This window comes from Perognathus longimembris, chromosome 1 (genome assembly GCF_023159225.1).
Source record: "Perognathus longimembris pacificus isolate PPM17 chromosome 1, ASM2315922v1, whole genome shotgun sequence".
NCBI classification, from domain to species: domain Eukaryota; kingdom Metazoa; phylum Chordata; class Mammalia; order Rodentia; family Heteromyidae; genus Perognathus; species Perognathus longimembris.
The window spans coordinates 157,803,506-157,827,523 of NC_063161.1; the positions used below are offsets into that span (position 1 = coordinate 157,803,506).

At 59.5% G+C, this 24,018-nt stretch overlaps 1 protein-coding gene across 1 annotated transcript in view; it reads left to right on the forward strand.

The window, feature by feature from the left end:
* Hmcn2 (hemicentin 2) overlaps positions 1–24,018 on the forward strand; it is a 101,761-nt gene that overhangs the window by 51,351 nt on the left and 26,392 nt on the right. Inside the window, 29 exon segments of the mRNA XM_048345035.1 lie at positions 3–99; positions 949–1,044; positions 1,484–1,660; positions 2,595–2,752; positions 3,559–3,682; positions 5,519–5,694; positions 5,985–6,081; positions 6,184–6,303; positions 6,842–7,003; positions 7,917–8,198; positions 9,161–9,328; positions 10,322–10,435; positions 11,042–11,128; positions 12,925–13,092; positions 14,273–14,446; positions 14,538–14,651; positions 14,969–15,111; positions 16,709–16,859; positions 17,743–17,964; positions 18,350–18,463; positions 18,618–18,805; positions 18,888–18,984; positions 19,483–19,545; positions 19,548–19,643; positions 19,864–19,977; positions 20,120–20,322; positions 20,627–20,708; positions 22,138–22,269; positions 23,767–23,910. Of these exon segments, the coding sequence (XP_048200992.1) occupies positions 3–99; positions 949–1,044; positions 1,484–1,660; positions 2,595–2,752; positions 3,559–3,682; positions 5,519–5,694; positions 5,985–6,081; positions 6,184–6,303; positions 6,842–7,003; positions 7,917–8,198; positions 9,161–9,328; positions 10,322–10,435; positions 11,042–11,128; positions 12,925–13,092; positions 14,273–14,446; positions 14,538–14,651; positions 14,969–15,111; positions 16,709–16,859; positions 17,743–17,964; positions 18,350–18,463; positions 18,618–18,805; positions 18,888–18,984; positions 19,483–19,545; positions 19,548–19,643; positions 19,864–19,977; positions 20,120–20,322; positions 20,627–20,708; positions 22,138–22,269; positions 23,767–23,910 (4,063 nt within the window).

Here is a 24,018-nt window from a genome sequence, read left to right on the forward strand (position 1 = left end):
AGATTGAGAAAGCAGACCTGAGGGATGAAGGCATCTACACCTGCGCTGCCTCCAGCCCGGCGGGGGAGAGCAAGAGGGACGTGGCACTGAAGGTCCTGGGTGAGGACGCGGTCGGTGCCGGCCAGGCCCAGCCTGGGGGGGGGTGGGTGATTCTGGGGAGGCTCTGGGGGCTGGCAACCCCGGTTGGGAGGAGGAGGAGGTTTGGAAATTACCGTGGTGCACATGTGTTACAATGAAAGCCTTAACCAGTGCCTGGGACAGTGATACACACACACACACACACCCCTCGGTGATGGGTCCTGGGTCTGCTGCTGCTCACTTACACCCCTGCTGTGGGTCACTCTGTGGCTGTGAGGAATTCCAGCTCCCACTGAGCTGGGGACTGGGGACAACGTTCCCTCGGGGACAGAGGGTGTGAGGGCAGGGGACATTTTAAGCCATTGCTCTTCATCTTGGTCTCGTTCTGAGTGCATGCGCAGGCCTCTTTGTCCAGAACATGTTCTGGCTCTCGTTCCATGCACAAGCATATGCACATGCTCTTGTTTTGTTCTGTGCGCATGCACAGGTCTCCTGGTCCAGGGTAGGTTTTTGGACTCGTTCCATGCGCATGCTCATGCCCGTGTCTCAATCCGTGCGCATGCGCAGGCCTCCTGGTCCAGGACAGGTTCTTGGTGTCGTTTGGTGCGCATGCGCAGGCTTCCTGGTCCAGGACAGGTTCTTGGTGTCGTTTGGTGCGCATGCGCAGGCTTCCTGGTCCAGGACAGGTTCTTGGTCTCGATCCGTGCGCATGCGCAGGACTCCTGGTTTCCAGGCCTCCCAGTCCCAGAACGCGAGCGTCGTGGGGCCTCATCACCAGGACCCTTTGGGAAGGCAGGGGCCAGGGGACCCCCAGGGAGGCTGGGATGGGCTTGACGCTCACCAAGCAGGGTCTCTTCTTATCCCCCCCAGTGCCCCCCAACATTGAGCCAGGGCCACTCAACAGGGCTGTGCTGGAGAATGCCTCGGTGACCTTGGAGTGTCTGGCTTCGGGTGTACCCCCTCCTGGTAAACGTCCCCCTGCCCTTGGCAGAATCCCTCCTCCTGCACAAGTCCTACCGCACAAGGCAGCCACAGCACTGCCACACCCCGCTGCCGTCATATGGGGAACCAGCCAGTCCCTGCCCTGAGTCTCCTGGGGACCCAGGAGGAAGGCCCAGGTGCCCCTTGGGGGTGCCCCTCTCATGGAGCCCCAGCAAGTTCCAGGTGGTGTTTGGGGGTAAGCCCCCCAAAGGTGGAACTGCTGTGTGGGTGGACCACAATCTCCTGAGAGCCTCCCTGAGCCAGGGCCTGCCTCTCCCTAATTCCGGCCACCCCGGTCCCTTTCGGGCCCTCAGGCGGCTCTGGCATTGTCTAGCATCGGGGCAGTGTAGACACCCTGGAAGCTTCCTATGCCAGCAGAGCCCGAGTGCCAGCAGCTCTCCCGGACATCTCTGCTCTTCCCCAGATGTCTCCTGGTTCAAGGATGGCCAGCCTGCCGCTGCCCGGGCTGAGCTGGTGGTGTCCGCGGATGGGAGAACCCTGCACATTGAGCGCGCCCAGCTCGCAGACGCTGGGAGCTACCGCTGCGTGGCGTCCAACGTGGCGGGCAGCACAGAGCTGCAGTACGGCCTACGGGTCAATGGTGAGCTGCCCTGGGACTGCAGGGACTCTTCCCCCGAAGGGCGTCTTGCCTTCCACTTGTCAGTCGCTCTCACCTCTCCATCTTCTACTTGTCTACCCATTCATCTATCTGCTCATCCATCCATCTCCTACTCGCCACACATCTGTCCATTTATCCTTTCGTTGTCCACCCATCCAACTATCCAGTCGTCCTCCCATTTGTTTACGCAACTGTCCATTCATTAATTCAACTAACTCGTCCCAAATAACCCTCAGTTCTTCTACCACCTGACCTTCCTTCCATTCCCATATGCAAATATTCAGTCATCCATCCATCCATCCATCCATCCAACCCACCCATCTAAGCACCGATTCCTTCCTCTCTCCTTCGTCTAACTGACCAAGATTGTGGCGCTGAAGTCCTGAATCGTGTTCAGTCTGGTGACAGATACAGGAATCTACCATTTCTCATGGCATAATTGTGTCGGGAGCTACTAAACACACCCAGCTTTACACACTGGGGCACACAGGAGCTGTCTGACGGCAAGACACCTAGACCGAGGCCTGCAAGGCTCGAGGCCACGGAACCTGGGGAGTTAGAGACACTGAAAGGCCGGGGAGCCAGCGAATTACAGAATAAGAGAAGGGCCCCAAGGCCGTGGGGCGGACGTGGGAGCCATGAGGGAGAATGGTCTTTATCCTGAGAGCCTGAGACAGAGGGGAGGAGGGAAGGGACCAGGGGCCCCTGGTGAGGTGATGACCTCTCGTTTCCTCAGCCTCAGTTTCCCATTAGTAGAAGCCTTTAGCCTCTAGTTCTAGGGGGGACTGAGGTCTGGCTGCCCGGGTCCCCATTGCTGGCCGAGGCTTTCGTGTGTGATGTGTGCTCCCGTGGAACTCGACTCACGTTCCCCACCGTGGGGCTCAGTCCGTGTCCTGTGCCCCCCCTCGCCCTGCAGTGCCCCCCCGAATCACGCTGCCTCCCAGCCTGCCAGGCCCCGTCCTGCTTGGCACCCCCGTCCGGCTGACCTGCCACGCCTCCGGTGCCCCCAGCCCCACGCTGGTGTGGCTGAAGGATGGGAACCCTGTGTCTGCCACGGGGACCCCCGGGCTCCAGGTCAGTAGGGCTGGGGGGCCTGGCTCACCATGCTGGAGAGCAGAGGTCAGAGGTCCTGGGAACTGGGGGGGGGTGGGCACTGCCCAACAAAAACAGAGCCTGTGGCTCAAGTGGTAGACTGCCCTCCTTGAACAAAGAAGCTCAGGAACAGCATCCAGGCTCTGAGTTCAAGCCCCAGGCTGGCATGGGGGTGGGGTGGGGGACTTAGCATGCTTTCCACAGGTGCCAATTGAAGTTTTCTCTAAACGAATGCAAAACAAATAGATGAAACCAGTTTCAGTGTGTCCGCTAATCTAATGTTTCGAATGTAGTTCCTCCTAGGAGCAATAGAAAGATCATGAACGGGGCATTTTTCTTTCTTTCCTTCCTTCTCTTTATGGTGCTGGGGTTTGAACTTGGGGCCCGGGTGCTGTCCCTGAGTTGTTGTTTTTTGCTCAAAGCTGGCGCTCTCTCACTTGAGCCACAGTGCCACTCCCATCCACTTCCAGCTTTCTGGTGGTTCATTGGGCTTTGAACCAGGATCCTCAGAGCTCAGCCTCCTGAGTGGCTGGAATTACAGGCGTGAGGCGTTGGCCCCTGGCTTCGTCCTTCGTCCTCACTAACGTTGCGCTCCGTTAGGGATTTTGCGTCTGCAGCCTCTCTTAATTCACGCCGGCCACATTTCAGGGAACCCCGTGGTCCCACGTGGCCCGTGGCGCCGTGGACTCTCCCGGGTCACAGGAGCTCTGGGGTCTCAGCCAGGCTGTTGAGGCACGCACGCACTGGTGCTCTTCCTCATCTCACGGGGACTCCGTGTGCCCCCACAGGTCTTCCCCGGGGGCCGGGTCCTCACCTTGGCCAGTGCCCGGGCTTCCGACTCGGGCAGCTACTCGTGCGTGGCCGTCAGCGCCGTGGGCGAGGACCGCAGGGACGCCGTCCTGCTGGTGCACAGTGAGTCAGGCCGGGAGGACCTCAAAGAGGGGCGGGGTGTCCCGGGGACATCCGGAGCAAGAGAGGAGGCACCCACCCAATCCAGGGCTGCCTCCCTGCAGGGCGGGCTGAGCCCTGAGCCTGTCCTGGGCGCGCCAGCTTATGGGTGGCAGGCAGGTGGCCCTGCGCGCCCAGGAGCCCCACGGTCTGGGACGCTGTCAGGCTGGCTTTTGGCGTCGTGCCCTTGGGGTTCAAATCAGGTCTCCGTGACCTTGAGCTCAGGCTTTGCTTCTGTATAATCGGGAAGAAGAGTCCCTGCTGTCCTGGAGATTCACTGGGCTGGCTCAACATACCTAGAAGGTTGCTGATGTCAATTCCTCCAGTGGATTTCGAGTGTCCGTGTGTACATGTATGTGGTAGTCCTGGGACTTGAACTCAGGGCCTGGTATTGTCACTGAGTTTTTCTTGGCACTCTGCTACACTCTTCACTCTTTTTGGTACTCTCCACGCTCCGCTTTTGGCTCTTTTTGATGGTTAATTGGAGATCAGAATCTCAGAGACTTCCCACCTGAGCTGGCTTCAAACCTCTATCCTCAGATCTCAGCCTCCTGAGTACCTGGGACTCCAGGCGTGAGCCACCGGAGCCTGGCTCTTCCACTGGATTCTATTGTTTTCCTTGCCAGTCCCGGGCCTTGAACTCAGGGCCTGCGCACTGTCCCTGAGCTGCTTTCGCTCAAGGCTAGCACTCTACCACTTGAGCCACAGCGCCACTTCCAGCTTTTCTTGTTTATGTGGTGCTGAGGAATGGAACCCAGGGCTTCATGCATGCTAGGCAAGCGCTCTACCGCTAAGCCACATTCCCAGCCCTCCACTGGATTTTTATGGGACTCCAGAAGAATCCTGGGAAGCGTGGTGCCCTAGGTACAAGGACACATGCACCTTGAGTTCTGTCTTTCCTGGAGGCAGCACTCCCATGACAGCCCCACGAGGCAAGGTCTTCCTTTAGCCCCGTTCTGCAGATGAGGAAACTGAGGCCCAGGTGGTTGAACCCCATCTGCGGGGTTGTTCCACCATGGCGAGCGGTGGATGGGATACAAGACCCTCACCCAGGAGCTCTGATCCTGGACCCCATGTTCTTAACCACTAAGCTCCAGGCTGCTTCTACCTGGGGGACAAAGGCGGTTCTGGGGCTTGCCTTTAAATTATATATGTGTGTTATTTGTCATATATACATATATATATATGCATATTACTGAGGCTTTAAAACAATTAGAGTCCTTGTCAGCCTCCACAGGCTCAGATGCAATTATGAGAAACAGCTGAAGCCGGGCGCCCATGGTCACCCCTATAATCCTAGCTACTCAGGAAGCTGATATCTCAGAATCGAGGTTTGAAGCCAGCCGGGACAGAAATGTGTGCGAGACTCTTGTCTCCAATTAACCAGCACCAAAAACAACACAAAAAACCATACCAAAGAAAACACCCCAGAAGTGGAGCTGTGGATCAAGTAGTAGCATCATCCTTGAGCAGACAAAGCTCAGAGATAGTGCCCAGGTCCTGAGTTCAAGCCCCAGCACCAGACGGGGGGAATCCTGAGAGCCCTGGTCTGTGTCGTCATCACTGGGGTGGCTTTGGGATGGGGTCCCCAGGATGGTCTCTGTCTAGCCGCCTCTCTAGCCCAGCCTGAGCCTCCATTTAGAGCTGGAAGCTGAGGTCCTGCCGGAGGGAAGGAGGTGGGAGGCCGGGGCCCCTCTACTCTGATTCCCTCCACGGGGGTTGCTGCTGTGCTCCGGCAGTGCCGGCCAGCCCTGTGCGCCCCACCTCCACCCTGAGAATGCTCTCCCGGCCTCTTGGCAGTGCCCCCCAGTATCCTCGGGGAAGAGGTGAACATGTCTGTCGTGGTCAACCAGTCGGTGGCCCTGGAGTGCCAGAGCCACGCGGTGCCCCCCCCGGAGCTGAGCTGGAGGAAGGACGGGAGGCCCCTGCGGCCTCGGCCCGGCCTCCAGCTCTCCCAGGACAAGGCCCTGCTGGAGGTTTGTGGCCACCCTGGGCCGGGCTGGGTCTCCCCACTTCTCAAGAGCATCCGTCTAGTCCCGTGTGACAGGGACAGGTCAGAGCCCTCAGCACCCCCAGTGGGGCTAAGCCCCCGCCCCCCGTGATCCGGTCTCCCCAAAGCCCACTGACAAGCCACAGCACAACCTCAGAGGTGCCCCTCCCCCCCCACACCCCCCACACCGCCTCCAGGTAGGAAGAGGGGGCTCCGCGAGGTGGCGACCCCCCTCTCCACTCCCCGGCTGGACGGACGGTCTCTGCTCCCCGCCAGGTGGGCAGGGCGGAGCCGGGGGACGCCGGCCTCTACACCTGCGAGGCCCTGAACCAGGCGGGCCGCTCCGAGAGGCACTTCCACCTGAACGTCTGGGGTGAGGCGCGGGGCCCCTGGGTCCCCGGGGAGGGGGGGGCGGGCCCGGCGGGACCCCAGCATGCTGCCCTCCGGGCACAGCCTCACCCCTGCTGTGTCTCAGTACCCCCAGCATTCCCGGAGAGGGAGATGCGCACCCTGAGCGTGACCGAGGGCCACCCTGCCAGGCTGACCTGCGACTGCCAGGGCGCCCCCTTCCCCAGCATCTCCTGGAGAAAGGACGGTAGGACCCTGCCCCGCCCCCCCCGCCCGCCACGCTGCCCAGCCCCCACTGAGCCTGGTGGGGGGGGGGGCCTCTGTGTGGTCGCCACCTGCCTCCCCATCCTTCTGTGCCGCTCCCCCGTGAACCTAAGGCTCCAGAAGCACCCTCTTGGTCCCTGCTAAATCCCAAGGAACAAAGTAAATGCTCAGTAAACACCCAGAACCCACTTAGCCCGTATTGATGCAGAGCCTGTCTTCCGGGCCCTGCTCTGTCCAGCAGTGGACAAAACAGACCCATGCCCGCCCCCACGCCTCCTGGGGGGGGAGGTCACGCTCTGCGTGGCTGTCCTTGACCCTTGCTGGGTGTCGGCTCTGGGTGCCTGTGAAGTGCCCAGGGAGAAACAGGACAGGTTTCCCCTCCCCCCACTGCCCCCCCCCCCGGAGGCCCGGACCTGGGTGGGACTCCGCCAGGACACTTGCGGGCAGTTGTGTCATTCAGACGGGGACCCTGGAGGACAATCAGGAGGTAGGATGAGTAGATAAGGCTTCTGACTTCCCAGGTCAGCCCCTGCCTGGGGAGGGGCCCGGCCTGGAGCCCGTGCTGGCGGTGGGGCGCGCGCTGTACCTGGAGCGGACGCGGCTGGCCCATGAGGGGACGTACACCTGCGAGTGCACGAACGCGGCCGGGACCGGGCGGGAGGACCAGAGGCTGGAGGTGCACGGTGAGCAGCCCCTGGGGAGGGGCCGGGGGGCAGGGCTCTTCCTGCCCCCCCCCCACCACCCAGACCGCACCTCAGCTTCCAGCCTGCAAGAAACGGCCTCTTGTTCTGGTTGAAACATGAAGGCACTGTGGGTTTATGATGAAACGCCTCCGTGTTCGAATCCTTACCTTCTGCGTGCTTTTCCAGTGGTGATGATGTTAAACATCTGGCCTCATCAAAATCATGCTGGAAAATAAATCCCAGGAAAGCACCAGGCTGCTGCTTAGGAGAGACACCTCCCCCTCCCCCCCCCCCCCCCCCCCCCCGCCCAGTGTAGCCACCACCTCACTGTGACTCTCAAGGGCCTGTGTTATTTCTTCTTGGTGGTGGTGTGGGAGGAGGAAGGCCACCACTGGGGCTTGAACTCCAAGCCTAGTGCTCTCACTCAACATGTTTGCTCAAGGCTGATGCTTTACTACTTGATTCACACCTCCAGTCCTGGCGCTATTTTTTAGTTAATTGGAGATAATCATCTCCTGGATTTGTCTACTCTCGCTGGCTTTGAACTTCAATCCTCAGATCTCAAACTTTTGAGTAGCTAGAAGTACAGGTGTGAGCCACTAGTACCGGTTAAGCCTGTGGTTTTGAGAAAGAAAATATACACAGAGCTAGAAGGGCATGCCAGGCTGCTCCCCAAGGCAGGTCTGCCCGGACTCCCAGGGCTTATGAGACGGGACTGGGGTGCTGTTCTACTCCTTTTCTAGGGAAACAGAGGTACAGAGAAGATGAGGTCACCTGACTGAGGTCATAGCCAGCGAGAGCAAAGAAGAGCCCTGGCCTGAGGGGTGGTGTGGCCACCCAGTGTCTTGGGCTGGCAAGTACATGACTCTAGTGGCCCAGCCACGTTCCCTAACTTGCTTCTCACCCACCCCAGTCCCCCCTCAGATCGCTGGCACTGGTGAGCCCTATACGCAGGTCTCCGTGGCCCGAGACGGGGAGGCCATCCTGGAATGCAATGCCACAGGGAGGCCTCTGCCCACGGTGTCATGGGAGAAGGATGGCCAACCCGTGAAGGCCAAGCCTGGTCTGTGGCTGCAGAACCGGGGCCAGAGCCTTCGTGTGGAGCACGCACAAGAGGCCCATGCTGGGCACTACCTCTGCGTGACCGAGAACGTGGCTGGCAGGGCCGAGAGGAGGTTCAAGCTCTCTGTGCTAGGTGAGGACCCATGGCTGTGAGGGAAGGGATGGCTCGATTGCCAGGCAGGCAGGGATGGCTTGATTGCCGGGCAGGCAGGGATGGCTCGATTGCCGGGCAGGGTCCTCAGGCCATGCTTCTGGGACCCCTGTGCTTCCTGGAGTCAGGTGGAAGATGAGAGCCGCTGTCAGGGACACCACCAACACAGGTCTTCAAATTAAGAGTGGTCCCAAACACGGCTGATTTTCCCCAGCCCACTCCCTCCTTTTCCCCTCCTTCCCCCTCTCCTGCTTTTTTCTACTTCATTCCTCTTTCTTCCTTCTTTTCTTCCTCGCTCCCTCCATCTCCATTTCTCTTTTTTCCACCCTTCTGCCTCCCATTGTTTCTCTCTTCCATCTTCTCTCTCTCTCTTCTTTCTTGCTTTGCATTCTCCCACATTTACTATTCCTGCCTCTGTTCTTGGCAGTCTGCTTCCGCATGTCCCTCCCTCACCAGGCCCCGGCATCTGTTGCACACTGAGCTTTCCTTCTCTGGTCTTCCCGCAGGGAGACTGTCTCACCCAGCGTGGACGGAGCCACTTCCTGTGGGGAGACTGTCTCACCCAGCGTGGACGGGGCCACTTCCTGTGGGGAGACTGTCTCACCCAGTGTGGACGGGGTCACTTTCTGTCTAAGCAGTTTTGGAATGTATTTGAACTCAGTTTTGTTGCTATTTCAGCCTCCGTGCTGGGCTCTTGCTCCCCACTGGGCACCGGACTGGGCATTCTTACGCACATTCTTATTGGGTCCTTCAAGCTTCCCTTTGAAGAGTTTGGGGAAACTGAGGCCCCACAGCACCCAGCAGGTGGCTAACACTCCCTCCGTGGGGGTCGCACACCTCTGGTTTTGTCGCTGCTCAGATCCTTCCCCAGGGCTTCGGTTTGGGACAGGCAGGCGCTCCCAGCCCTCTCTGCACCCTAAACATGGCTCCTTCTCTGGTTCTAGTTCCCCCAGAGCTCACTGGAGACTCGGGCCCCCTGGCCAATGTCACGGCCACTTTGCACAGCCCCCTGACTCTGCTCTGTGAAGCCACAGGGGTACCACCCCCTGAGGTCCGCTGGTTCCGAGATGGGGCACCCATCAGTCCAAGAGGGAGCACCTACCTCCTGGCAGGTAAGGTGCCACCCAGGACCGTGTCTCTGGAATCAGGCCTCGCCCTGTCTGTGCCCTTTACCTGCCTGTAATCTCTGGCTCTGAGCTGCCAGCCTGGTGGACTTACATTCCAGTGGCTGGTCCCCAAAATGCTGGTCAGGTGCGGAATTAAATTCAAGTAAGTCTGGGGAAGTCTTCCTGCCCAGCTCCCCCTGGTTACACACACACACACACACACACAGAACATTTGCATAGTAAAGGTTCTGAGACATCTTGCAGCAAAAACAAGTTCTCTTAGTCCCTCTGGAGCATCCCATAAACCAATAACACAATTTGAGGAATGTTCATCAGAGCACTTCGTCTGAGCGTTTGTCCTCCTCACAGGAGGACTGTGATGGCTATGGCTGGGTAACAAATGGGGAAACCGAGGCAGCATCCCATCTAAATGTCTTGGGGACTTCAGTTGGTCCTTGCAACCCACTTGGGATGGCAAATGTGTTTCCTCACACATCATTCCTAACACTTGATAGGGGCTGCCAGGTGCCCTGTGCAGCTCTGAACTCAGAGACCACAGAAAAGGGGACGACAATCCATTAGTGATGTCTGCTCTGGGTGCAGACATAACAGTAATGGTATGTGTGCTGTGTGCCTGTACTGTCCAGGCAGATCCCAGATGACCCCATAGTTCCTCTGAAGGAAGATAGTTGCCCTCTGAGGTGTGTGGGAAAGCCTTTTTCTGTGCCTCTCAGTAGAATGGGGGGCTGTTGCTGTCCTTTTAGCCCCAGGCAGTCCCAGAGCCATTAGTGTGCAGGGTGTTCTTGCTAGTTGAACTCAATGATTCTGATGCGTGTACTCCATCCATTTCCTTACTGTGTTGGGCCTCAGTTTCCCCGCCTGAGGAACAGAACACTGTGGGAGGCAGACACACACAGACCTAGTTGGAATGTTCTCGGTAGTGGATGGGCAGAGGCTGCCCAGAGCCCTGAGGAGCCTGTGCCCACCCTCCTCCCACAGGTGGCTGGATGCTGAGGCTGGCAGAGGTGCAGGAGGCAGATGGAGGTCTCTACTCCTGCCTGGCCCGCAATGACGCCGGGGAAGCCCGGAGGAACTTCAACGTGGAGGTCCTGGGTATGTGGTAGCCCCAACCCGCTGGGCACCCCACATCCTTGCCCTCTTTCTGGGCAGCTTCTGGGTAGGCAGGGAAGGAAGAGAAACCAAGCTTTGTTTCCGTTGTCTCATCTAAATCCACTGCTCTGTGAAAGAGCTAGGGGAGAGCACCCTGGCCCTGAGTTCAAGTCCTAGTGACCCCCAAGTAAATGAATAATCAATCAATAAAAATTCAAAAAATTAAAATCTCTTTTCTTTGAAAGAGCTAAGGGAGTGTGTCCTGGGCCTGAGTTCAAGCCCTAGTTTTGGCACAGATGCATGCATGTACACACACACACACACACACACACACACACACATACACACACACACTCTAAAGTTGCCATGGAACTTTCCAGAAACAGCAGGAGCTAACCCACAGTGGAAGGGGCAGATATCCTCCACACCACCCATACCACCTTGTCTGATGAGGGCCATGACTCAGGGCTACAGAGGTTCCCCTAGCCAAGCCAGCAAATGACACGGAGATAAGGAAACTGAGGCACAGGAGATTCGATTCCTGGGCTCTCTGCTTCCTGCAGTGTTGGTGCCAGTCACCCTGGCCTGTCTGTTTTCTGCTTCTCCCAGTGCCTCCCAGGATGGAGAACGAGGACGTGGAGGAGGTGGTCACAGTGCTGGAGGGAGGGACAGCTCAGCTCACGTGCAATGCCACAGGTGAGGGCTACACAGGCGGGGGCAGGAGGAGGGTGGGGACACAGCCTTGGGAAGGGGTGCTGAGGGACCCCGACCATCACCCCAGCCCTGCTGCTCCCCATGGAGGGGTTCTACCTCTTGGCCCCCACACCTGCTCATCTGTACTTGCCTTCCCTTTGTCCCAAACACTCCTCTACTCCTCCCTTAGCTGAGCACAAGGCAGCTTCCAGAACCCTCCACAGAGACTCCTTGCCTGGCCCCTCAGATCCAGTGAGCTGCCTCCATAATCCCCCTGTGGAGCCAGGGTTTTCTGCCCCAGCATTGACCACATGGGGCCACAGTGGCTTAGGAGGACGGCTGAGCTCCTTGGGGACCAGGCTCATGGTCACCAGTGTTTCCAGTTTGGTAGAATAGGTTCCCATTAATGCTAGTGGGTTGAGAGGTGAGTAGGTGGCTAGATAGGTAGATGAACGGATAAACAGATAAATGGATGGGTGGTGGGGGATGGTTGGTGGGTGAGTGGATGGATAAATGGATGGATAGTAGTTGGTGAATGAATGGATGGATGGATAAATAGATGGTGGATGATGCTCAGAAAAGTATATGGATGGTGGATAGATGGATAAGTGGATGGCTTGTGGATCAATGGATAGTGGATGGATGGATCAATGAAAACATAATGGTAGGTGAATGCATGGATGGATGATGGATAATGTGTGGATGGTGATTAGTGGGTGGATGGATGGACGGATAAATAGATGGTAGATGGTGCTTGGGAGGGTATGTGGATAGTGGGTAGATCAATAAATGGACAGCTGGATGATGTATCAATGGATGGCAAATTGATGGTTGACAAAAAATAATGGTGGGTGGATTGTGAATGGATGGATGGTGGACAGATGGAGATGGATGGTAGTTGGGCTGATGGGTGGTGAATGGTTAGTGAATGGATGGATGGATAGATGGATGGATGGGTGAATGGTGGACAGTGGTGAATGGATGGATGGTGGAGGGTTGGATTGATGATGACTGGATGATGAACAGATGGTGATTGGTGGATGAACAGATGGATAGATGGATGATGATGGTTGATGGATGGATGGACGGATGATGATGGTTGATGGATGGATAGATGATGATGGTTGATGGATGATGGATGATGATGGTTGATGGATGGATAGATGATGATGGTTGATGGATGATGGATGATGGATGATGATGGTTGATGGATGGATGGATGGATGATGATGGTTGATGGATGGATAGATGATGATGGTTGATGGATGATGGATGATGATGGTTGATGGATGGATGGACGGATGATGATGGTTGATGGATAGATGGATGATGATGGTTGATGGATGGATAGATGATGATGGTTGATGGATGATGGATGATGATGGTTGATGGATGATAGATGATGATGGTTGATGGATAGATGGATGATGATGGTTGATGGATGGATAGATGATGATGGTTGATGGATGATGGATGATGATGGTTGATGGATGATGGATGATGATGGTTGATGGATGGATAGATGGATGGATGATGGATGGATGGAAGGATAGAAGGGTGTGTGAGTGGCAGGAAGGATTAACTTGAAGCTCTGTTTTGCCTGTCTGTGCCAAGCCATCTTTGCCACATCCCAGGAGGGAACAGGCAACCAAACACCAGGGCCAAGCCCAGACTCCACACCTGCTTCTTGCTGCTGGGCACGGGGATGAGATCTGTGTCGGAGGCGGGAGCAGCCACTGAGCTCTGCGCCCACCTGGCTGGCACCTGAGGAATGGCCTCAGTCTCCCCTTTGCAAACAGGCCACCCGCGGCCCAAGGTCACGTGGTTCAAAGACGGCTGGCAGCTCTCCCGGGAGGGAGTCCTCCTGCAGGTCTCCCAGGCCAACCTGTCCAGTGCCGGCCACTATTCCTGCATCGCCGCCAATGCTGTGGGGGAGAAGACCCGCCATGTCCAGCTCCGCGTCCTGGGTGAGCTCCGCGCATGCCCTGACCAGCCGGGTGCTGGCAGAAGGGAGGCTCCCTTGCCCTTCTTTGTACAGCAAGTAGAGCAAGGACGTTAGTAGCAGCTCAACTAAACATTGCTCATGAGCCAGCGTTCAGCTGACTCTTCATCTTCACATGTGGGAAACGTGTTGTCCCTGTGTTACCCACAAAGCTTTGAGGTTCGTGGAGCAGCCGTGGCTCCTGCCAGGACCCAAGGTGACAGGTGTCCTGTCCCAGGAGGCCACACCTCATGCTCTGTCTTGTTCATCTGTAGAAGCAGAGAAGCAAGCACAGGAGTTGGGCGCAGGTTTAGTATTCCATTGCAGTAGCAAACCCAGAGGCAGCAGCTGAGGTGAATGAACGCCTTTGGTCCCTGCTTTCAGGGACGCCTCCTCCTGGTCACTTGGCTCTGTCCCTTCTGTGCCTGGGGGTCGAGGAGGAAGAGGCCCAGAATCAAATGCAGGCCCAGAAACATGAACCAAACCCCCACCCCACCCCCAGCGAGGCCCTTCCTCCAGCCAGGCCTCGCCTCCAGAACCTTCCAGACCTCAGAAGGGGAGCTGTGGCACACGAAGGCAGAGCATCAGCCTTGAGCCAAAAGCTAAGCAAGCGTATGAGGCCCTTAGTGCAAGCCCCAGGACTGGCACAAATGTTTCCAGAACCTTCCAATACTGCCATCCGATTAGGAATCAGTCCGTCGGTGGATTTGACTAGTTCGTGGATGACAGAGCCCTTCTGACTCTGTCACCTCTTGGCCCCCCACAGGGCCGTAACCAAGGGTTCCCACGGGCTGAGAAAGGAAAGTGGGGGACCAGTGCAAACAGACCCACCCCCCTTCCTCTGGCTCAGAGAGAGCAGCTGCTTAGAAGCTCAGCTGAGCCACGAGGCTCTGCTTACACGAGCAAGGGCTGAGAGGCGCCGTGGGCAATGGTGGAGATGCTTTAGCGTCCCCTGTGGTAGCTGCCACTTGTGGATAGAAAGCTGGGGCTCTGGACATTCGAACCCAAATCCAGATCCGGCTGCACCACGCCTGGCTTCCACTGTGCCTCAGTTTCCTGTCTGGGCCACATGGAGCTCGGCTGCACCGAGGCTCGGCCCCAGGGTGCGAGGCGTGCTGGGCCGGGGCCCGGGGTCTGTGCTCATCAGTGCCCCCCCCTCCCCGCAGTGGCCCCCAGCATCCAGGGAGTGGCGGAGGACAGCCCGGATGAAGAGGTGACGGTCACCCTCAGCAGCCCGCTCTCCCTGATCTGCGAGGCGCGGGCCGTCCCCTCCCCCAGCATCGCCTGGATGAAGGACGGGGCCCCTTTCGAGGCCTCCAGGAATGTCCGGCTGCTGCCAGGTGATGCCCGGCGAGGGGCAGGGGGCGCACCGTCAGGGTGAGCCCACGGCCGCAGGGTGACCCTGGCCGCCGCCCCCCCCCCCCCCCGCAGGCACCCAGGGGCTGCAGATCCTGAATGTCCAGAAGGAGGATGCCGGCCAGTACACCTGTGTGGTCACGAACGAGCTCGGAGAGGCCGTGAAGAACTACCACGTGGAAGTCCTCAGTGAGCCAGGGACCCCGGGCGGGGTGGGGGGAGGGCAGAGGGCTGCCCGGCCCCATTTGAGACCCGGGGGCTGGCTGGGGTGTGTGTGTGTGTGTGTGATTCCTCATTCCGAGGACCAGGATGGCATGGGGTGGATGTAGTTACGGCTCTCCCCCGCTCCCCTCCCCCCCCCCCGTCCTCGCTGCCTTCTACCACTTCCCGGACAAGCCCTCAGCCCTGGGACCCCTGCCTGAGACCTGCCCAAGCAAACCCTCCCCACCCTTGGAGTTGCCCCCCCTTCCCTCGCCCGGCGCCTCAGACCCCCGTGTGCGTTCCAGTTCCGCCCTCCATCTCGAAAGACGACCCCTTGGGGGAGGCGGGCCTGAAGGAGGTGAAGACCAAGGTGAACAGCAGCCTGGCCCTGGAGTGCGAGTGCTGGGGCGTGCCCCGGCCCGCCATCCGCTGGTACAAGGACGGCAGGGTGAGTGCGGCCCTGGCGCTGCCCAGGCCCTGCCCGTCCTCTGTCTGTCTGTCATCTGTCTGTCTATCTCTATCTATCTATCTATCATCATCATCATTATTATGATCTATCTATTATCATCATCATTGTGATCTATCTATCTATATCATCATTCTGATCTATCTATTATCATCATTCTGATCTATCTATTATCATCATTATGATCTATCTATTATCATCATTATGATCTATTATCATCATTATGATCTGTCTATCTATTATCATCATTATGATCTATCTATCATCATCATTATGATCTATCATCATCATTATGATCTATCTATTATCATCATTATGATCTATCTATTATCATCATCATTATGATCTATTATCATCATTATGATCTATCTATTATCATCATCATCATTATGATCTATTATCATTATGATCTATCTATCTATTATCATCATTATGATCTATCTATTATCATCATTATGATCTATCTATTATCATCATTATTATGATCGATCTATCTATTATCATCATCATTATTATGATCTATCTATTATCATCATCATTATTTCATTATTATGATCTACCTATCTATTATCATCATCATCATCATTATCTATCTATCTATCTATCTATCTATTGTCAGCCTCATGGGGCTTGAACTTGGCCTGGGCACTGTCCCTGAGCTCTTTTGCTCAAGGTTGGCACTCTACCACTTTGAGTTACAGCTCCACTTCTGGTTTTTGAGTGGTTGATTGGAGATGAGAATCTCCCAGGGACCTTTCTGTCTAGGCTGGCTTTGAACTGCAATCCTCGGATCTCAACTTTCTGAATGGTTAGGATTACCAGCGTGAGCCACCAGCACCCAGCTCATCCTATCCTTTATTACTTAAAAAAAACCAATCAATCAATCAATCCATGGGCTGGGAAGGTGGCTCAGCGGTAGAGCGCTTGCCTAGCATGCATGAAGCCCTGGGTTCAATGCCTCAGTACCACATACACAGAAAAAGCCAGAAGTGGCGCTGTGGCTCAAGTGGTAGAGCATCAGCCTTGAGCACAGAGAGGCTCAGAGACAGAGCCCAGTCCCTGAGTTCAAGCCCCAGGATTGGCAAAATAAATGAATAGATAAATCCAGCTTTGCCAGGCACAAGTCTCACAAACATTAAACTACTATATACATATATGTGTCTATGTATGTGTGTGTATATATGTGTATACACACACATGACGTGCTAGAGTTTAAACTCCTGGCTCTCTACCACGTCCCCCCTGCCTCCGGCTCAGCTTTTTGCTAGTTAATGGAAATAAAGTTTTGTGCAGTATTCCACCCCAATTGCCTTGGAGCCCTGATCCTCCAGGCCTCTGGCCCCGGAGTAGCTGGGCTCACAGGCGTGAGCGCCCAGCTGGAGCTGCTTGCTTTTGTGGTTGTTTTCATAACCCAATTCTCTTGCAGGTTGGAAGCCACGTGGATTTGGCTTTACAAAGTGTCGGCGTAGTCTCATCGCCGTACGCGTTTTTACAAAGCTATGGAAGTATAAGGACGCTGACTTACGTTGACTTCTTTCTGGTCTCTTCTCCCCTTCCCCCTGTCCCCCCCCCCCGGCAGCTGGTGACCCCCGACCAGCGGCTTCAGGTCCTAGGGGAGGGGCGGCTGCTCCAGATCCAGCCCACTCGGGCCTCAGACTCGGGGCGCTACCTGTGCGTGGCCACCAACGTGGCCGGTGAAGATGACCAGGACTTCAGCGTGCTCATCCAGGGTGGGTGGGGGCGCTGGCCAGGGTGACCCCACCCCCGGGGTGCCATCCGGCCTGGGTGGGGAGACGCTGGCCCTTCCCCACGGCCCAGGAGGCCCCAGCCACCACACAGCTGAGGGACGGACGGAGGGCGCGGCCCCAACGCCCAGAGTTCTGTGGCGGGGTGGGAGGCAGGGAGGCCATGGCCACGTGGAGCAGGAAGTGGCCACATGGAGCAGGAAGTGGCCACATGGAGCAGGAAGTAGCCAGGTAGAGCAGGAAGTGACCACGTAGAACAGGAAGTGGCCACGTGGAGCAGGAAGTGACCACGTAGAACAGGAAGTGGCCACGTGGAGCAGGAAGTGGCCATAAGGCAGGCACCCCTCCTACAAGTTCCATAGCAACTGCTCAGTAAGCACCTCTTCACACGGGGTGGAGGGTGGATTAAAGAAATGCCGTGGAGCGGGCACCGTGGCTCACACCTGTAATCACAGCCACTTGGGAGTCTGAAACCAGGAGGACTGGGGTTTGAGGCCAGCATGGGCAGAAGAGTCTGCAAGACTCCCATGCCCACACAGCAAAGCTGGACACAGTGGCATGTGCTGTAATTCCAGCTAAATTGACAAGAAGAAGGGTGAGAATAGGTGGATCACGGTTCAGGCACTTGGCTGGGCAGGAAGTGAGATCCTATCCTAAAGATAACCAGTGAAAAATGACAGGAAGCCAAGAGAGAGACAGAGACAGAGAGGAAGAGGGGGGGTGAGGGGAGGAAGAAGAGGGAGGGAGGGAGGGAAAGGCGAAGGATGGAAGGGAAGGGCGAAGGATGTTGCTGCCTGTAGTCTAGCGTGGGGGGGGGGGAATCCTTGCCTTCCTGGACTTTCCTAATGGCTTCTTCCCCCCCACCCAGTGCCCCCCCTGTTCCAGAAGGTGGGTGAGGCCAGTGCAGATTTTGAGGCCCTGTCCCAGGAGGAGGAGGAGGCTCGGGGTGAGGTGACGGAATTCCGGGAGGTGGTGGAGAACCACCCGGCCTATCTGTACTGTGACACCAACGCCATCCCACCGCCCGAGCTCACGTGGCACCGCGAGGGGCAGCCCCTCTCGGCCGCCGACGGGGTCTCCGTCCTGCAAGGTAGGCTGGCAGGGGCCACAGGTTGGGCACTTGGAGTGCCCTCCCTCCCTCCCTCCCTTCCTCCTGGGCAGCCTTGGGCAGGGGGGCAGGGAGGCTGACCACCCCGAGCCTTGGCTGGGATTTGCAGGCCGGGGTGGCACATAGACTCCACTGCGCTTGCCCTCTCGGCTTGGCCCCCCCACCCCCCACCCCCGCCCCATGAGCCGCCAGGGCGGGGCGATCATCTCAGCTACGGCAATGTGTCCAGGAGCGAGAAGAGCAGACTCGTGGCCTCTGGGGGGCCTCCCGCCCCAGCCTCCTGAGTGCCGGGTGACCGGCCTGGGCCCCCAGCGCCAGGGCTGGGGCTCCGGTCCCTGAGCTCAGGCCTCCGTCCTGTGCCCCGCAGGCGGCCGGGTCCTGCAGATCCCCCTGGCCCGCGCGGAGGACGCCGGGAGGTACTCCTGCAAGGCCTCCAACGAGGCGGGCGAGGACTGGCTGCACTTCCAGCTGCTGGTGCTGAGTGAGTGGCCGGCGGGGGGGGGGGGGAGCAGCCTCCGAGGTTCAGAATGGGGGTGCAGGCTTGGGCTGAGAGGCTGGGCCGAGGGCCCTGGCCACCCCGGCTGCCCGCCAGGCCCCTGGGCTGGGCCTCACCCCCCCCCCCGCCCTGCCCCCAGCCCCGCCCGTCATCCTGGGCGACACGGAGGAGCTGGTGGAGGAGGTGACGGTGAACGCCAGCAGCGTGGTCAGCCTGCAGTGCCCGGCCCTGGGCAACCCCGCTCCCGCCATCTCGTGGCTCCAGAACGGGCTGCCTGTCTCCCCGAGCCCGCAGCTGCAGGTCCTGGAGGAAGGGCGAGTCCTACAGGTGAGGGACAGCACTGGTGGGGGGGGGCGGGAAGGGCTAGGGGCCCCACCCAGTGCCCCCCAGCCTGGCGCTGCTCCCGCAGGTCTCCACGGCAGACGTGGCGGACGCCGGCAGCTACATGTGCGTGGCGGAGAACCAGGCCGGCTCCGCAGAGAAACTCTTCACCCTCCGGGTCCAAGGTGAGCAGCAGAGCGGGCGCTGCGTGGGGAGGGTGGGGCTGCGGGGTACCCGGCGGACCCACACTCGGGGTTCAGCCACAGTCTTTGGGGGATCGCAGCCATCGGGGGCCACCCCCGATGGCTGTGAGCTGCTTTGGAAGTGGGGGGGGGGCAGCCGCCACGCCCAGCCCTCAGGAAACACGGACGTCGGTCCTGACTTCCGGCCCAGCTGGGGGCGGGCCTGACTTTACAGCTGCGAAGCCCCTCAGCGGTCACCCCGTGTGTGGAGGGGGCAGGGTCGTCACCCCCCCCCCCCGCCCCGGGGTCTGTGCTCCTCACCTCCACATGTGCACGCGCCGAGAGGCGGGCACAGCCGTAGGCCTGGCAGGAGCGGCTGCTGGGGCTGCGCACCGGGGTGCCGGCTCTGATCCCCGAGCCCCGGAGCTCGGCCAAGGCCCCGGGCGTCACTCCTGGCTCGGCTCCCCACCTGCGTGCTTTCCCCCACCTTCCTCGACCCAGTGCCACCACGGATCACGGGCCAGAGCCCCGCGCAGCTCAGCGCCATCGTCAACAGCAGCGTGTCCCTCCCTGCGAGGTCCACGCCCACCCGGCCCCCGAGGTCACGTGGTACAAGGAGGGCCAGCCCGTCCCCCTGGGCCAAGACGCCTTCCTCCTGCCTGGTGGGGAACAGGAGTTTTTGGGAGGGGGGGAGGACTGGAGGGGGAGGACTGGAGGTGGGCGGTGTGGAGGGGGAGGGCTGGAGGGGGTGGTATGGAGAAGTGTGGAGGGCTGGAGGGAGTGGTGTGGAGGGGGAGGGCCGGAGCAGGTGGTGTGGAGGGGGAGGGCCCGGGGGCGGGGCGCCAGGCGGGCTGGGTGCGAGGTGCCCTCTCCCTCGCGCAGGCACACACACGCTGCGGCTGGCGCGGGCGCGGCCAGCCCACGCGGGGCAGTACCTGTGCGACGCCCTCAATGCCGCTGGCCGGGACCAGAAGGCGGTGCAGCTCAGCGTGCTGGGTGCGTCTGAGCGGCCTCAGGCTCCGCAGCAGCGCGGCTCACGGCGTCGCGTGCCCTCTGGGGGTCCCCTGTAGCAGGCCCAGGGCGGGGGGCGGGGGGGACGGGAAGGCGGCAGGGCCTCACGGGCCTGTCCCGCTCTCAGTGCCCCCCAGCTTCGAGCAGGCTCCTGGCAGCGCCCCCGAGGCCGTGCTGGTGCGGGCTGGGGACAAGGCCACCCTGAGCTGTGACACGGACGCACTCCCGGAGCCCACGGTCACCTGGTACAGGGACCAGCAGCCTCTGGCCCCCGCGCAGCGGCTGCGGGTTCTGCAGGGCGGGCGGAAGCTGGAGATCCTCACCTCCCAGGTGAGGGGCGGGGCAGCGTGGTGGAGGGCCTATGGGAGGGAGGGGCAGCTGTGGGACAGGGTGAGGGCCATTTTAGGCTGGGGGGGGAGGCTGTCTACACACCTTCCAGGACCTTCTGTCAACCAGGGCTCCCGGGCAAGGCTAAAAGATGCCTTCTCCCTATAGCAGCCCAGACAGGACCAGCGTATTGGGGGAGCACCGTTCTGGAGGTTTCTGGGGCCTGGATCTTCAGGGGACCCCCTAGGTACTACCACCCCAGCCCAGCCCCCCACCACCTCCATCGCCACGGCCTCTTCTGTTCCAGGTTTCAGATAAAGGTGTGTACAGTTGTAAAGTCAGCAATGCGGCGGGGGACGCCATGCGAACCTTTGTCCTCACCGTCCAGGGTAAGCTGGGCCTGGCCGCAGGATCCGCCCACTCAGCGGAGGGGGAGGAGGGGCAGGGGGGGCACTGAGCGCAGAGCCTGGTACCGAGGCACGGGATGAAGGAACACCATCCAATTCAGGGAGGCCTGGAGCCAGGTCACCCCCGCCCTGAGCCTAAACCCAGGGATAGAACACAGATGGCACTGGATGTACGGGGGGCGGGGGGGAGGGGCCGTACCGGGCTGAGGAGGAGCCTGCCCAGCCCGTCTGCATGAAGCTCGCCCGGCTTCATAGATGTATGTCAGAATTCAGCCTTAGCCGGGTGCTGGTGGCTCACACCTATAATCCTAGCCACTCAGGAGGCTGAGATCTAAGGATCGCAGTTCAAGGCCAGCCCAGGCCGAAAAGTCTGTGGGACTCTTAAGTCCAATTAACCAGCAAAAAGGCTGGAAGTGGAGCTGTGGCTCCGGTGGTAGAGCGCTAGCCTCAAGTGAAAAGGCTAAGGGAGCACGTGAGGCCCTGAACTTAAGCCCTAGGACTGGCAGGTACGCACGCGCGTGCGCGCACACACAGAGGACACTGCAGTGGACTGAATGAGAAAAATCATTTCCCTCTCTTGATCCGAAGCCGGCGGGGGGGAGGGGGGGAGGTCAAGTGTCTAGGCTGGTGTGGTGACTCAGTTCCAGGAGGCAGATCAGGAACCCGGCCTCCTCCCATCGTGTTGCTCCTCGATGTTGGGGTGTGGTCCCTATGCTTGCCTGCAGTCACTAAGTTCTGTCCCTAGCAACGCTCATGCTCTGCAGAGCCAGGACGGCTGTCCTCTTGGCTATTGGGGAGAGACCTTAAGCAGCGGGCCATGCAGCAAGGGAGCCTGCGAAGTGGAGGCTGCACCAGAGACCCTCAGGCAGAACCCTGCTGCGTGCCATGGGCTGGGGACTGGGGGGTGGGGGCCGCGTAGAAGTCTCAGGTCTCAATGGCTGAGGTCAGACTTGCTTCGTCAAGTGCACAGTCCCTCCGAACAGTGCCTTCCACGAGCAGCAGGAAGTGGGGGATGCCTGGCTCTGGAGGGCGAAGATGGTTCTTCTTGAGCCCACTGGCGGGGCCTGATGGTGTGTGTGACACCACCCTGGAGGGGCTGGAGGGGGCTGGGATGGATTGGTGATGTCTGTGCGACCTCACCCTGGAGGGTGCTGGGATCGACTGGTGATGCCTGCCTTGTCATGGGCTAAGTAAGGCCTGCTACTGGCCAGCTGCACACCCACCACCCTTGAGCCAAGTGGAGCCTCCTGGGCTCGCAGCCACCAGTTCCTTTTGTAAAGGAAGGGACCCCTTTTCCTCCATCCGTGGCAGAGCACAAAACCCGACGGACTCTCCCGATGCTCTCATCACCCGAGCGGAAGGGAATGGGGAAGGGGCTCGGGGTTCTGAGGACCCGACTTCTTTCCTGCAGTGCCCCCCACATTTGAGAACCCTGGGACAGAGGTGGTGAACCAGGTGGCGGGGAACCCCCTGGTCCTGACCTGTGATGTGTCCGGGGTCCCGGCGCCCACGGTCACTTGGCTGAAGGACAGAGTGCCGGTGGGTGAGTACCGCCCATCCAGGGACCTGCTCTGCTCGAGGTCGCCGCCCACAGAGGATGTCATGGGCTCTTCATGTTCTTACTTGTCAAAATCAGATGTCGGCTGGGCACGGTGGTGCCTGCCTGTAAGTCCAGCATTCAGCAGGCTGCAGCGGGATTGTGAGTTCAAGGCCAGCCTGGGCTCTCTGTTAATACCCTGTCTCACAACAGCAACAACAAAATGTGAAGAATCAAAGCACGTCAGAGCGGGGGCTCCGCCCTCTTCTGTCTTCTGATGTCATTTTTAGAAACCTGATGTGCAAACCATCAGGACTCATTCTGTGCTCTCTGCTCCCATGGGAGAGAAGACAGGCCCTACCTTGTCCAGCGTGGACACGGCCCCCACCCCACCCCCGTCCCGCCTCTAGCTCTCCGCACACACGTGCTCTTCCTGCCTGCAGTGTCCACCCCCGGCCCGGCTGCCGGCTGCCTCTGCAGGCCCCAGCTGACTCCTGGCACCCTCTGCCTTGGCTGAGGCGTGCCTGTCCCACTGGGGAGCCCCCGCCCCTCCTCCCCGCCTCGCCCCACCCCCCACTCTGCCGCCACCCAGCGCCCCCCCACTCTGCATCTAGTGCTGTGTCGTGTCCCGCGCCCGGCGCGGTGCTCCCTGGGGACAGGGCTGTGTTCACATCTGGACACAGGGCAGAGGATGGGGGACTGCCCAGAGGGCGGGCAGAGGCCACGACCCCCACCCCAGGATGGATCCTCTTGATCAGAAGCCATGAGAGGTGACAGGCATGCAGCAGAGCTGGCAGAGGCTGGGGCGAGGCTGGGCCTGGACACTGCTGGGGGTGGGGCCTAGACAATGAGGTGGGGCCTGGACACTGCTGGGGGCGGGGCCTGAACAATGAAGGAGGCGGGGCCTGGATACTGCTGGGGGCAGGGCCTACACACTGGAGGAGGTAGAGCCTAGACAATGAAGGAGGCGGGGCCTAGACACTGGAGGAGGTGGGGCCTGGACACTGACGGAAGTGGAGCCTAGACACTGAAGGAGGCGGGGCCTGGACACTGGAGGAGGCGGGGCCTGGACGCTGAAGGGCCTGGGTCCCCTGGGGAGAGAGGGCCCAGCAGAAATGAAACCAAGACTGGACTGCCAGGCACTGGTGCTCACGCCTGTCATCCCGGCTACTCAGGAGGCTGAGATCTGAGGATCACAGTTCAAAGCCAGCCTGGGCAGGAGAGTCGGTGAGACTCTTCCCTCCAATGAACCAGCAAAAAGCTGGAAGTGGGGCCATGCTCAGCTTTGAGCAAAAAGGTTAAGCAAGAATGCAAGGGCCAGAGTCCAAGCCCAGTCCTGGTGCACACACACACATTCACGTGTACACACACGTACCTGCATACACACACATACACACTCACGTGCACAGAATAGGACTGAAGATGGTAGCGATTGGCGAGAAGGAGCCCCTGCCCCCCTGGGCCTCAGTTTCCCCTCTGAGATCTTCCTTCCCCTCCCCCCAGATAGCAGCGTGGAGCTGGGCGTGGTCTCGAGGGGGGGTCGCCTCCAGCTGAGCCGCCTGCAGCCGGCCCAGGCCGGCACCTACACCTGCGTGGCCGAGAACGCCCAGGCCGAGGCCCGCAAGGACTTCACGGTGGCCGTGCTGGGTAGGTCCGCCCGCACCCCGCGCCCGCGCCCGCACCCCGCGCCCGCGCCCGCACCCCGCGCCCGCACCCCGCGCCCGCGCCCGCACCCCGCGCCCGCACCCCGCGCCC